The sequence below is a fragment of the Sebastes umbrosus genome, chromosome 11 (assembly GCF_015220745.1).
Source record: "Sebastes umbrosus isolate fSebUmb1 chromosome 11, fSebUmb1.pri, whole genome shotgun sequence".
NCBI classification, from domain to species: Eukaryota; Metazoa; Chordata; class Actinopteri; order Perciformes; family Sebastidae; genus Sebastes; species Sebastes umbrosus.
The window spans coordinates 24,486,553-24,501,477 of NC_051279.1; the positions used below are offsets into that span (position 1 = coordinate 24,486,553).

Genomic DNA, 14,925 nt, shown 5'->3' on the forward strand with positions numbered 1-14,925 from the left:
AACATTAGCTAGCTTATCTTTGTCCGGATGATTGTGTAGTTGGCATTTGGCTTGTAGATCTTAAAGTCTAATACCTATCCGTTTGTAACATCGGCCTCCAAAGATTTACATATTGTGAACTGCTGACAGGTGTTCACTGACACCACAACACATCAGTGACTGTAATGAGTGCAAACTGTCAAGATCCTCCTAATTCGTAAGGTTCAATGTCATAAACTAACTTGAGTTTTGTTATATCGCCACTTTGTCTTCGTCAGCTTCTCTTTATATGGGCATTTGTCTTTTGCACATACTTGCTACATTTCTTATGATGAACGATTGACAGATAAATAGACCGGTGACAGATAATGACAGTCCATAGCTCTGTACGCTACCCTCCAAAAATGGCGACGCGTCCCAGAACTCTCTGCAATTCCCATTCCCTATAAACGAGTATTGATCAAGTTGGACACACAAGTGAGACAGGTGCAAAATCTCACCCATCTCAGAGACCGGTAGCAGTATGTCCAGCTTTGTGTGTTCCAGTGACCTAAATCACCAATGTTCACTGGCGGGAAGTCGGTCAGGGACGTTCTCATTTTTGTTGCCCCAGTGATTCCTACCTGTTCAGGGCACCTGCAGCCATTTTTTGAGATTAACGAGTAACAAATTGTGACCAACAATGTACCTGTTGTGGTCTGCAGGGTAATCTGGCATGCCAGAATGTTTTCCATCTTTGCCTTTTCTACCCACATCTGATTAGCTGGATCAGGTGTGTTCAACCAATCAAGATCTGGAAGGCAGTTTTTTTGAGTGCATTGAGCAACCAAATATAAATACTGTTTTGCTATACGTTCATATATTTATGAAGTACAATCACGCCAAAAGGTGGTAATGTGATTTGTGCCAAAATATAACCCCTAAATTGTGTACTTAATAATTGGTTCCCTGAGTCATAGTCCTACCTAGACAAAAATAAATTACCTCCAACTGACAGCATGGTGAAGTAGTTCAAGTGTAAAATATGTATTTTTGTGAAGTATTTAATGGGCACTGGAGGCAGAATAATTCTCTGAAGACGTTAGTTAACGCTGGCTAGCAAGTATTGTTGTCTTGTTTTTTTAACAATGGCTGAAGGAAATACTAGTTTCTCTCAATATGTACTGTCACTCACTCTCCAGGATCACGAGTGTTAGTTGAGAACGTTAACATTAACCAATGAGACCAGATTAGCCGACCCCTACACCGCTGGAGACTCCTTCAGGAGGAGTAGACGGCTGGCTAACGTTAGTTAGCTAGCTAGATTGTCTGTCTCTGGAACTGGCTAGTTAGCTAGCTAGATTGTCCGGAGACTGGTAAGCTAGATATCTAACTAACTTCAGCCAGTCATTTTCTGTAGCATGGTGGAATTAGCAAGGTAGCTAGCTAACTAGACAGTCGCTAAGTAAAATTGAACAACTTAATGCTTCATCCACACACTCTTGTCACAGCGTAGGAAAGCACAGTGCTATCACCAGATGAGTGACAACTTTGTTCACCTCATTTTCTGTGTTTCATGACACAATGACAGATTTAGAACTATACTGTGCATGTCAGCACCACAAATGTGCCATGACACGTTCTTACCTGGCTTAATGCAGAGGGCAGAAGACACATTGGTGTAGAGAGTTTCTAGGCCCTCAAAATTGTCCACTTGGAAAACTTTGGATGTGTCGTTACCAGCCATGATTATCAGCTCATTCCTTTCTGCTTTTTTCACTCCGATACTGACGACGGTGACCCCATTCCTTCGCAGTGCATCCGATGGCTCCTTTAAATTGTAAGGGTTGGTGGCACCCCCGTCTGTGATCACCATGAGAATCTGAGGCACATCGAGTCCTTTTCGGCCGCCAGCTTCAATGTTAAAGAACTGCAACGAGTACTCCAAGGCCTTGCCTGTGTAGGTAAGGTCTCCTGAAGGCTTCGCATTTGGTATTGCTGTGAGAACTCTTCGTTTGGAGTAAAAGGAGTTTAGAGTAAAATGATACTGGGGTTCATCTGCGAAGGAAATAAGCCCAAAACGAGTCCGGTCCTCGCCAACTGTAGTTTGGTTCACTATTGACTCCATAAACTTCCGCATGCTTTCATATTCTGATGAATCTATGCTTGTAGAGCTGTCCACCAGGAAAATAATGTCAGCTTGATCTATATTACATTCTGTTTGAAGAAAAAAGACAAAGAGCAAACAAAGGGGGGGGGGGGGGAGGGGGGTGCAGGGAAAGGGAGAACTGATTAGGTCTTAAGGTCCTGACACACCAAGCCGGCTCTAGTCTGCCCGTGTCGGAATCAGCATGTTCCGACACGGAATCAGCATGTTGAATCTGCCCGTCGTTGAGAGAAATCACTCTGATTGGCTGTTCAGCTTAAACGAATCATTGCACGAGAAGGGAAATGGAAGATCATTCCAACAGACGGACATTTTCACAACCACATGAACATCTGGAATGAAGCTAAGTGACACCGCTTTGTTTCATGTACGTATCATAACAACGGCTTGTATATCCGCCGTCCTCTGTCTTCAGGTTTCTCTTTTTGAATGATGAATACAGACTACCGCCACCTGCTGGTGTGGAGAGTTATTTCCTCTCACGCAGGCGCAGAATGTACGTGGTAGTCGGCCGTCGGCTGTAGTCTTTGCAGTGTGTTCGAGTGCAACTTTTTGGCCAAGACAAAGACGACGTGAGGCGACACAACGGGTGGCCTTCGTCGCTGCTAGTTTTTTTAAGTCGGGTTGGTGTGTCCCCAGCTTTATTGTGTTTTCATGATGTATTGGATATATACAATACATGCGATTGCTGTCAAATCAGAAGTAAGATGACAAGATAAAATCAAGTTAACCTCTGTGTGTACAGTACAGAGATATGTCTAGGAAGTATTAGCACAAAGACTAAGCTATCTTATTTCTATGTTGGATGTAGTTGTTGATATGGCAGCCCTCAAACCTGGCAACCAATAGCGACAGGACTTTTGAGATGTGGCATACAGTAACTACACTTAGTGGTTGTTGATCAACCGTTAACCGCTAACTGGTAAAAACACAGACTCCTTTGTGAGAAAACCTCAATAAACTCATACTCTGGTTACTCTAAATTATATTTTGGGAGAGTCTAGACCTGCTCTTACCTTTCTTGCAGACATCCAAGGCCACCTGGCTCTCCAGGTCCTTCAGCGCATCAAAGTCCTTCTCAGCATAAACACGGTCCTTTGAACCGCTGATCTCTACCAGCTGGATAGTCTTGGCTTCCACCAATCCAATGGCGTAGACCACCACTCCCTTGGCCCGCAGAGCCTCGGCAGGGCCTTTGACCTCATCTCTGGACTGCCTATCTGTTATCACTATCAGCCTCTGACTCAGGTCAGGACGCCCTCCTCTGGTTGCATCGAAGTACTGCGACACCTCTGTGATGGCCTTTCCTGTGTCCGTGCCTTCACGCATCTGCTGCATTTTATCGATGGCGTTCGAAATGTCATCTATGCTGTTGGAGCTGTTGAGGGGTAACTCCAGTTTGTATTTGGTGCTGAACTGCATGACACCGACGTGCACCTTGTTCTGCCCGATGGGGAACTTGCTGATGACAGATTTCATGAACTTTTTCATTTTCTGGAAGTCTTCCTCAGAGATGCTTTCAGAGCTGTCAGTTAAGAAAAAGATGTCGCCCTGTACATCTCTGCAAGCTGAGGACACAGAACGCAGAAACGTTAACATGGTGTTCCTGTTATACCTCCTCTTTCTGCATAAGAGCCCAGTCATTGAGATCGTGGGCAACAAGACAAGCTACAAGGGGTGTGAACTTTTCATGACTAGTTTATTTAAAAGCACATGTTTTCCTGGTCAATGTTAAAAACACTAAATTCAAATTGATACCTTTGGAAGGCTTTCCTTAAAAGAGCACTTCTCAAATGAACGCTGTGCCCAAATTAGTGCACAAATAACTGAAAGAGTTGGTTCGGATTTTCTGAAGTGGGTTTGTATGTATACTCCTGTGTTCTGAGAGGTAAAATTACTGGTTTAGTCAATGTAGTCTAGTGGCTTTGTAAAGAGCGATGTAACGGCTTCAGTTCCCCGAAAGGGCTGTCTGACAGCGAGGTAAAGGGCTGTCTGACAGCGAGGTAAAGGGCTGTCTGACGGCGAGGTAAAGGGCTGTGGACGGGAGCAGCAGAGAAAAGGATATTAGACACCTAAAAAAAATTATATCAGTTTAAGTGTACGCTATATTGAGAATATTTTCTCTTTACCTCACCGTCAGACTGCCCTTTACCTCGCCGTCAGAAAGCCTTTTACCTCGTTGTCAGACTTCTGTCGGGGAACTGAAGCCGTTATATTGCTGAACAACACAACATACTGTTGACGAGGGTTATGTTCCAAGACTGTATTTTTAGTATTTTACGATATTACAAATGTCAATGTAATTTTTTTGTAGAGAATAATCCAGAAGATCCACTCTCCCTTTAGCTCTCCATTTACCAAATATGCATTTTAAAGTCCAGTATAGTTAACTTTTACTTACCGTCTTCAGAACAGATGTCTGTGATGATGTCATTGTTGATGAATTTCAAAGCTTCAAAATTATTGACAGAGATATTCCTCTTGGGGTCGCCGGCAATCTCTAGCAGCTGAGTTTCGTTTGACTCTTTCACCCCGATGGCGTAGATGATGATATCTTGCGATCTCAGCTTTTCTGCAGGAGCCTTGACCTCATCAGTGGATTCCCCATCGGTGATGACAATCAGGTACTTTGGGACTTTGTAATCACGAGAGGCCATTGCAAAGCGTGGGCCCATGAATTCCAGCGCTTTTCCTGTCTCTGTCCCACCTCCATTGTGGCTAATATCATTGACGGCTTTCTTCAACGTCTCGACATCTGAGTGGGTTGTCAGCTCAAATTCAGGAGTTGGCTTATCTGCGTATTTCACAAGCCCCACGCGGACATGTTCTGACCCAATATCGAAGGTCTGTAGAAACTTGATGATGAAGTCCTTCATTTCTTGGAAGCCTGTGTTATCAATGCTTCCTGAGTCGTCCATCAGGAAGTAGATGTCTGCTTCATTCTTTTGTACACATGCTGGAGAGGAAGAGCAAGAGCTTTTCATATAGTCAAAGAGAGGAAGGTTAAACATGAACATTCAAACTCTAGGGAATGTTTGAGTTAAGGCTAAACATAAAGAACAGATACTCAACAAGCGTAAAGTACAATTTTACCTCACTAGAGCACCAACAAACACATGGCTGTTGGTTTATGACCAACTACAGATTTCTAACTTTCACTGCTCATTCTGGGAACAAAAGCTTTTTAGTTTTTTTAGGCTTACTATGTCTTTACATTAATTTCATTTGCACATTAACATAAATCCTAATGGCCCCTTTTACTGTTAGTAACCATGATGAGGTGTTTAGTGGGCGGAGCGTTAAGTGGAGGCAGAATAATTGTCTGAACACGTTAGTTAACGCTGGCTAGCAAGTATTGTTGGTTTGTTTTTTTAACATTGGCCGAAGAAAATAGTAGTTTCTCTCAATATGTTCTGTCACTCACTCTCCAGGATCAAGAGTGTTAGTTGAGAAAGTTAACATTAACCAATGAGACCAGATTAGCCGACCCCTACACCGCTGGAGACTCCTTCAGGAGGAGTAAACGGCTGGCTAACGTTAGTTAACTAGCTAGATTGTCTGTCTCCTGAACTGGCTAGTTAGCTAGCTAGTTTGTCCGGAGACTGATAAGCTAGCTAGCTAACGCCTGCTCTCCTCCCGGTGAAGTAGTCTCCTAGCGGCGAGGAGTGAGGCAGAGGGACCGTGACCCAGCGCTGTCCGCTGTTGGGCTCATTTTCTGTAGCATGGTGGAATTAGCAAGATAGCTAGCTAACTAGCCAGTCGCTAAACAATTTAATAATTTAACAACTTAATTCTTCATCCACACACTCTTGTCACAATGTAGGAAAGCACAGTGCTATCACCAGATGAGGGACAACTTTGTTCACCTAATTTTCTGTGTTGCAGTTAGTTAACTATCCGTCAGTAAAGTCAGTCAAAAAGAGAGTCATACAATATCGGAGAAGCGTTTTAGAGATGGAGAGAAAGGGTTGCTAATAGTTTAGCCTTCTGCTAACCGAAGCCAATGGCAGAGCCTCAAATCACAGTTTGTCATCTCAAATGTATGTGATATCTGGATTCTGGCACCCAACAATACAGCAAGATGACATTTTAGATGTGTAACTTTAGTCCACTGCTAGTGTTAGCCTCCAGTCTTTCCTTTGTTTAGCCTCCGGCTAACACCGTGACCTCATCATGACGTCAACACTAAAAGGATCTATACAATCTTTAAACCTGACGACTTTTTGTGTTTTTGAAAGTTGTCAATATTCATGGAACCAAAGACACTATCAACAAACACTGGTTCTGACCTTGTTTGACGTCAGTTCTTCTTGTATTGACTTTGATGGCTTGGTTAATGAGGTTTTCACACAGGATTTTCCGCAGGCTGTGCTTCAGGGGCGTCAGCTCGGTGAAATTGTTCACAGTAAAAACATGCCTATCGGGGGGGTGAGACGCCATCACCATCAGTTCGGCCTTGTTGGCTTGTCCGATTCCTACAGCGTAAACAGTGATATTGGCCCGACGGAGATTGAGTGCCGCTTCACTCACGTTGTCCTGGGATTCCCCGTCCGTGATCACCACCACCACCTGCTGGACGCCCTTTTCTTTCCTGCTGCCTTTTTTCTCAGTTAAGATTTTGTCCAGAGTGAAGTTTAAGGCAGCTCCCGTGTTCGTACCACCTCCATGGTAAGGAAGGATCTTGATGTACTGGAGGATTGAGTCCTTGTCACTGAAGGTGTTGAGGTAGGCCCTTGCCGTGGCCTGGGTATTATACATCACGATGCCCACTTGGACTTTAGATGGACTGACATCTAGGCCGCTCACAATCGAGTGAAGGAAAGTGAGCACCAGCTGGAAGTTTGGGGTTCCAATGCTTCCCGACTCATCAACGATGAACACGATGTCTGCCACATTGGCTCCTTTGCAATCTGTGGAAGGAGTGTAATTAGTTCATTTGAGCCATCCACTACTTAACCATTCAAATATATTTGCTATATTACAGGAACACTCATTATGTAGGCCGACCCAGTAAGCATAATTTTGGTGATTTGATTATAAATGTTAAAAAACGGCATAAAATTGTTGTTTCTCACCTTCAGTAACGTTGTCCTTTTTTTTCAAGAAGAATTCCTTCAAAAGAAGTACTCTGGGAGTATCAAATGCGTACCGAGGACTGGCAAATAAGTCGATGTCCTCCATTGAGGCACCTGCACTCATCCCATAAACGGTTACCCCTGCTGATCTGACCTTTAGCGCTTCCCTTGACACCGAATCATCAGACTTTTTTCCACTCACGACGACCAGGGTCTGTGGCAAGCCTTGGTGCACACGGCTCCCCGCCTCACGGGTAAAAAAGTGTGTGTTGGCGTACTGCAGAGCACTGCCCAGGTTACGTGGTTGGTTGCGTTGTGGGCGCAGGCTGAAGCGTTTGACAGCATTCTGGGTTTTCTGTTTAGTTTGATAAGTATTGAGAAGGAATTCAACCTGCGTATCTTGACCATACTGGGCCAAACCGACACGATAGGTGGATGCTGAGACGTTAAGTTCATCGATCAGGTAGACAAGGTCATTCTTAAATATGTTGAGCTGTTCTTGAGATATGCCACTATCCACCAGGAAGAAAATATCTTCAAACCTGTTCGCCAAAGCTGAAAGCAGACACAAACATTTGATTAGAGTACAGTATACAGTCAAGGTGTCAGTATGCTTCAAACAAGGAGCCTGTTGGTTCGTTATGGTTTCTATCTGGCTCCTCCCAGCAAGCCCTCATGATTAGCGTCTACAGGGGCGTTTTTTTTATGGCGAGGGATACGCCTCGCTTCCCAGTATTGGACGCTTGATGGGCTTCCACTAGACACAAGGCACATGATTAGACGAACGCTTTCCCTTGCGGGCTTCTGCTCCCAGCTTTCAAACCAGAACCAACATGGCGGCTCGTTTGGTGGCTTGTTCGTCTCCTCTTATATCACGAAAATAGTTCACCGAAATGTGTTTCTGAAAACATTTTATGCCAGAAATAATCCATGTTGATGAATCTGTCTTTATTTTAGATCAACGGTTAGTTCAAAAGTTTCTAGAGAGTTTCCAGAGGCAGTGAGTCGCACCGGACACCCCTGATTTACATAAAGTAGCCTAGACCTCAACTTTATGCAAATGAGGAGCAGCCAACGTGACGCCCAGTCTCTCGAATTGCGCTGCCACGCTACCAGAATGCATTGCACAGCTGCTTACTTAGACAATGAATGGGAAGCATGGAAAGGACGGAGGCTGTGGACACGTATCATCGAAGTCTTGGCTAGTTCGCCGCGTTTGAGGACGGGCCAGATAATTCAGCTTAACTGACTCCAAGGAGACACATACAAATTGCAACTGTGTGCTCCCAAGCTCTAATTTTTCAGGCTTCACACCACTACTTTTTTCACGTGTATCAGGCGCAACACCATGAATACCCATTCCCCATTTGTACAATTCATCATGTCTCCCCAAGCCTCCAGGAAGAGCGCCGGTCGTTGATGACAATTTTCGTAGTGGCCAAACAGCGGTACTACAATTTCCGTGTCCATCACGCGATGCCATTGGGCCCAAAAAGCCTTTTTCCCATAGACTTACATCGGGAAAGAGACATCTGTAACTCAGAGGATAATTTTTTTTGAGGTGAATCAACTTCCCAGTATGAACACTCTAATAGTCCTTATTTAAATCATTAGATCCTAAAAGTTGTAAAATGCACTAATAGCTGAATCTAGAGTTATTTTCCTTCCTCCGTGCATGTGAATGAGACCCAGACCGAGGCTGGAGCGAGGGCTGGGAGGAGGAGTTAGCAAGCCGTGATGACAGCGTGACGGCTGTGACCCCGTGACCCAGTCATGTGACCGAGCAGACGCTACTGCACCTGCTCCATGGGCCCAATGGATCCGGAAGATCGCCAGGAGATCCGGGAAGTTGAGTCATTTTGCTTTCATGCTCCACTGAGTAACTTTCATAGGAATGAACGGGGCCCCGCCTCCAGCGCTGTATCCAGTTCTCTTCATACATCCATGTGTCTTGCCCCTCTCTATGATGGCCGCCTTTGAGTGGGCCATTTGGAACATCTGCACTTTAACCTTTGTACACGTCAAACAAGACCGTGTAGGATCTTTTTTTAAAGCAAACTGACACCTTATCTACCCCTACCCATAAACATTTTTTCATGCGTTTCCCAAAACGGGCTTACTGAAAATGACAATACTTTCTGACAAAATGCTACCAAAGTGGACTGCAGATCACAGTAGACCTTAGGGGTTAGAGGCAGGGTGGGACGATCAATCAAAACATCATCTCAAAAACACTTTAAAAATATGGTCAAATGTTAGAAAACTTTTATTTTTCCTCCCTGTACATCTATGTATTCTCTGGGCCTATAGACGAAAAATATTACTCATTCCTACTTAATGTAACAATGTATGGACATTTCGGGGATGCCAAAGCACACAGACTACCTCCTAAGGACACTTTACCCTGTTGTGTCATCTCAAAACATGTGACTGTGCTGTATGACAGTACCTGTTGAAAGTAAAGAAAAAGAAGTTTAAAAAAAAAAAACATCATCTCAACCTCATAGACCAAAACTTTGGCCTTTGTGCCTTACAAAAGATGGATAGTTATTTTTATATTTTATTGCAAACTTAACAGATGGACAATATAGTGTTTCCTCTGATCCTCTGCCTTACCTTGCCTCTGTGCCTCCATGGTCTCACAAACCGTTTTCAGCAGATTGTCTTTCAGAGTACCCAGATCCTGGTAGCTGTCGATGGAGGACAGGAAGCGCTGTGGAGGCAAGTTGGTGATTGATTCGAGCTCCTTCTGGTTGGCTCCTCCCACCCCGACGCCAAACACAAGGACTCCGTGTTCCTTCAGCCGCTTGGCGGGTGCTATCACATCGTCCGAGGAGTCTCCATCTGTGATGACCACGACGATCTGAGGCCGGCTCCCCGCATCCTCTGTGAAATACGTCATCCGGAGGTAGTCGATGGCCTTGCCGATTTCCTTGCCTCCTTCTCGGTAGGGAATCTTTTCCACAGCAGTCAGCAAGGATTTCCTGGTTGTGTGATCGTTCAGCAGGAACTCCAGGGGAGGTTCTCCACCGTACTGAGCCACGCCGATCCTAACTTTTTTGGAGCCGATATCAAGGGACTTGATGACATCGCGAAGGAAAGACCGGATGTACTGAAAGTTAAAACTACCGATCCTGGAGGAGCCGTCGACCAGGAAGACGATGTCAGCCACGGTGGCATTTTCACACACTGGAGAGGGGAAGAAGAAGGTCAGCACTGCATGACCCAGAACAGCTGTTCTGGGAAAGTGTTATATTACAGGTCACAATGTACAACACATTCTCACTCCCAACTCGTCAAGTACCGCCGCTTGGTCAGCGTCCCTCAGCATCAGAGGCCGACACACCGGGTACCCCTTTAGTGTTACTACGGGGACGGCATGTCAATATACACTCGCTACATGCATAGCGTCCTTTCAAAATAAACAAAATAATAAGTTTAGGCAACACAACCACTTAGTTAGGGTTATTAAACGGTCGTGGTTGACATTAACTTCACTGAGAGACGAGTCACAGTGACTAAAGACTGACGTGACTGATGATACTAACGAGTCACGGTGACTAAAGACTGACGTGACTGACGTTACTAACGACTGACGTGACTGACGATACAAACGACTGACGTGACTGACGATACTAACGACTCACGTGTCTAAAGACTGACGTGGCTGACGTGACTGACGTTACTAACGACTGACGTGACTGACGATACTAATGACTGACGTGACTGACGATACTAACGACTCACGTGACTAAAGACTGACTTCACTGACGATACTAAAGAGTCACGTGACTAAAGACTGACGTGACTGACGTTACCAACAACTGACGTGACTGACGAAATTAACGAGTCACGTGACTAAAGACTGACGTGACTGATGACATTAACGAGTCACGTGACTAAAGACTGATGTGACTGACGTTACTAACGACTGACGTGACTGACAATAGTAATGACTCACGTGACTAAAGACTGACGTGAGTGACGATACTAATGAGTCACGTTACTAAAGACTGACGTGATTGACGATACTAACGAGTCACGTGACTAAAGACTGATGTGACTGACGTTATTAACGACTGACGTGACTGTCAATACTAATGACTCACGTGACTAAAGACTGACAATACTAATGAGTCACGTTACTAAAGACTGACGTGAGTGACGATACTAACGAGTCACGTTACTAAAGACTGACGTGATTGACGATACTAACGAGTCACGTGACTAAAGACTGACGTGATTGACGATACTAACGAGTCACGTGACTAAAGACTGACGTGACTGACGATACTAACGTTTACATTGGAGTTAGTTGAAAGTCCAGTTCGTCACTAAAGGGAGCCTCTGTGCGTCGGTTTCAGACGCCGAGGGGCGTTGACCAAACGGCGGTATTTAATGAGTTGGGAGTGAGAACAGGTTACAATGTCACAAGTTACTTTTTAAACTCTAAATCTATTTTCCTCTGTTGTTTTCTACTCATTCCTTATTTGTAAACATGATGTTGAAATGGTGAAATCTCACTCACCGTTGTTCTTTAAAATGGCGTGAATGTACTCTATTGTGCCACATGAATACCAAACAGATGCTGAACGCTCATTGTAAAAACACCCACCTGTTGTCTGAGCAGTGATGCCAGCGGAACACGCTGCTATGATGAGGCTGAAGAGAAGAATCGCTCTTCCTTTCATGCTGGAACGAATCAGGAGTTTCTCTCTTCCTACAACACAAATTGTTCAAAGCTTCGTTTTCTACACTGGAAAACTGTCTTCAGCTTTATAAATTAACTAGATTTAATGCCTTGCAGTTGTATTCCTCCACCAACCAGTCAAGTGTGAGTTAATGTCTGTCCAAAATGTCATCACGTCATCATTTGCTATGTATAACAGACCGTTGCTACGTCTAACAGACTGTTGCTATGTATAACAGACCGTTGCTACGTCTAACAGACTGTTGCTATGTATAACAGACCGTTGCAACGTATAGCAGACCGTTGCTACGTATAACAGACCGTTGCTACGTATAACAGACCGTTGCTATGTATGGCAGACCGGCAGACCGTTGCTACGTATAAAAGACCGTTGCTATGTATAACAGATCTTTGCTACGTATAACAGACCGTTGCTACGTATAACAGCCCGTTGCTATGTAATAACAGACCGTTGCTATGTATAACAGACCATTGCAACGTATAGCAGACCATTGCTACGTATAACAGACTGTTGCTACGTATGGCAGACCGTTGCTACGTATAGCAGACCGTTTCTATGGACACAGTTCTGATGTTGGACTCTGGAGGACCGTCTTCGTGTCAAGCAGACACGCACGCACACACACACACACACACACAAATACTAGGGCTGTCAATCGTGATTAATTGAAAATGAATCTCACATTTTTTATCCGTTCTAAATTTACCTTAAAGGGAGATTAGTCAAGTATTTAATACTCTTATCAACATGGGAGTGGACAAATATGCTGCTTTATGCAAATGTATGTATATATTTATTATTGTAAATCAATTAACAACACAAAACAATGACAAATATTGTCCAGAAACCCTCACAGGTACTGCATTTAGCATACAAAATATGCTCAAATCATAACATGGCAAACTGCAGCCCAACAGGCAACAACAGCTGTCAGTGTGTCAGTGTGCTGACTCTGACTTGTTAAGATACTGGTATCATAGTAAACTATAAAACCTAATGAATCCATTGGTACCAACCATGTCATACTAGCTTGACCTCTGACCTCCAGATATGTGAATAAAAATGTGTTCTATGGGTACCCACGAGTCTCCCCTTTACAGACATGCCCACTTTATGATAATCACACGCAGTTTGGGGCAAGTCATAGTCAAGTCAGCACACTGACACACTGACAGCTGTTGTTGCCTGTTGGGTTGGTATTTGTCCACTCCCATGTTTATTAAGAGTATTAAATACTTGAAAAATCGCCCTTTAAGTTACATTTTGAACAGATAAAAAATGTGAGATTAATCGTGATTAACTATTTTTATGGATTGACAGCTCTAATCTAGTCTAACCTTAGTCTCTGGTCATTGATGTTTTTTGTTTAACCTAAGCAGAGTCTGCCTACTTTTTTAAATTATAATTTGGCAACACTTCATTTTACAGGTTCCTGGTAATAAGGTGATAATTAGTAACCTATTTGAAATTTCTTTGGAATTACTGCCAAATTACTCCAATATTTACCTCAAAAGTTATCAAAAATAACTTTATTATAAACATGATTTAATAATGATATGCTAAAATATCATGTAAAGGTTAAAATAGGGCCCTGAGGCTGAGAAGCGGCTGTGCGCTGCTCTTTATCGGAGGTGGAAAACCAAAACTAATAGAAGACACTTCTGATCACCATTGTGACTGATTGTCTACACAGATGTAACCTGGTAGCTGATGTCATGATTCATTTATTATCTATTTATAAGCAGACATGGAAATAAAGCAGATCAATTAACTTTGTATTCTTTTCTTGAAAATGTATTAAATAAATTACCAGCTATTTATTACTGGTTATTGGGAAATAGCAGAATATAATTATTAAATAATGTTTATAATAGATATAAAATAATAATAATAAAAGTCAAGAGTCAAGACAGCCAAACAAAGTCATTTTAGATAAATGTTGAGGTAAATATTGGGGTAATTTGGCAGTAATTCCAGAGAAATTTCAAATAGGTTACTCGCTAATTATCACCTAATTACCATGAAATTTGTGGAACTGTAAAATGAAGTGTTACCTATAATTTTATTAAGTTTATTAATGAAAAAACTATTGATCAAGTTTAAAAGAATGAAGCAGTAATCAGATCTGAGATCAGGCAGGAAACGATCCAAACATAGAAAAGACATTTTGAAAACCAAATCTGGATTTTGTTGTTCAATGTTTGATATTTGGGTTCATATCTCTGCTTCAGTTAAAGATGATAGTATAGTATATAGTATATATATATGTATATATATATATATACTTTTTATTAACAACAGCGAGTAACACAATTTTTTCCACTTTCAGCATGTTGATGTGGATCTGTAGACCGGCTGAACTAAAACACAACCCAGCTACATGAAGACCTACACTGTTAGTAGTTGCTGGTTTTATTCTATATTTCTATTGCTGTCAACAAATCTCATGTGCAGAGTCCAACTGTCCGGTTCCTGCTGAAGACGTCAATCTTTATAATCTCTCTTTACATGAATGAATCCTCAGAGACATTAATAATCAGCACCAACAGGTGAGTCAGCTCAGTCACATTTCACTACATCAGTGGAGTAAAAAGAGACGTTGACTTACAGTCTGCTGCTGGTTCTGATCCACCTGCATCCAAACACTGGAGTCCCGGTCCTGATCCGCCTGCATCCAAACACTGGAGTCCTGGTTCTGGAGAGCTGCAGGCTAGTTTCTAGAGGAGGATGAAGAGGAGGATGAAGAGGAGGAAGGGTAGGACCCAGCCATCAGACTCCTCCTCCGCCTCCCACCACATCCTGCAAGAAGATTAACCTTTTTATTTCTCTCTGTGTGAATCAGAGTCGATTCATAACGCAACATAAATTTCAGAGGAATCTATCAGGACACAAGAGGAAACTTCTGAGGACCAAAGACTTTAAAGCTGCGGTCGCTCATTTTGAACAAATATGATTAAAAAAAAAACACTCACCTGTAGGCCGACTGGCTAAAAACACTCACCTGTAGGCCGAA

The 14,925-nt window shown here is 43.1% G+C and overlaps 1 protein-coding gene across 1 annotated transcript in view; it reads right to left on the bottom strand.

The window, feature by feature from the left end:
• LOC119496980 (collagen alpha-6(VI) chain-like) overlaps window positions 1-14,724 on the bottom strand; it is a gene marked incomplete at its 3' end in the record, with an annotated part of 47,703 nt that extends 32,979 nt beyond the window's left edge. The window contains exons 1-8 of the mRNA XM_037784680.1: window positions 14,521-14,724; window positions 11,816-11,920; window positions 9,817-10,389; window positions 7,201-7,755; window positions 6,415-7,035; window positions 4,527-5,081; window positions 3,142-3,693; window positions 1,606-2,175 (exon numbers count right to left, since the gene is read on the bottom strand). Coding sequence (XP_037640608.1) covers window positions 1,606-2,175; window positions 3,142-3,693; window positions 4,527-5,081; window positions 6,415-7,035; window positions 7,201-7,755; window positions 9,817-10,389; window positions 11,816-11,891 — 3,502 coding nt within the window. The remainder of the gene's footprint in view (window positions 1-1,605; window positions 2,176-3,141; window positions 3,694-4,526; window positions 5,082-6,414; window positions 7,036-7,200; window positions 7,756-9,816; window positions 10,390-11,815; window positions 11,921-14,520) is intronic.
• Window positions 14,725-14,925: the final 201 nt, after the last annotated feature.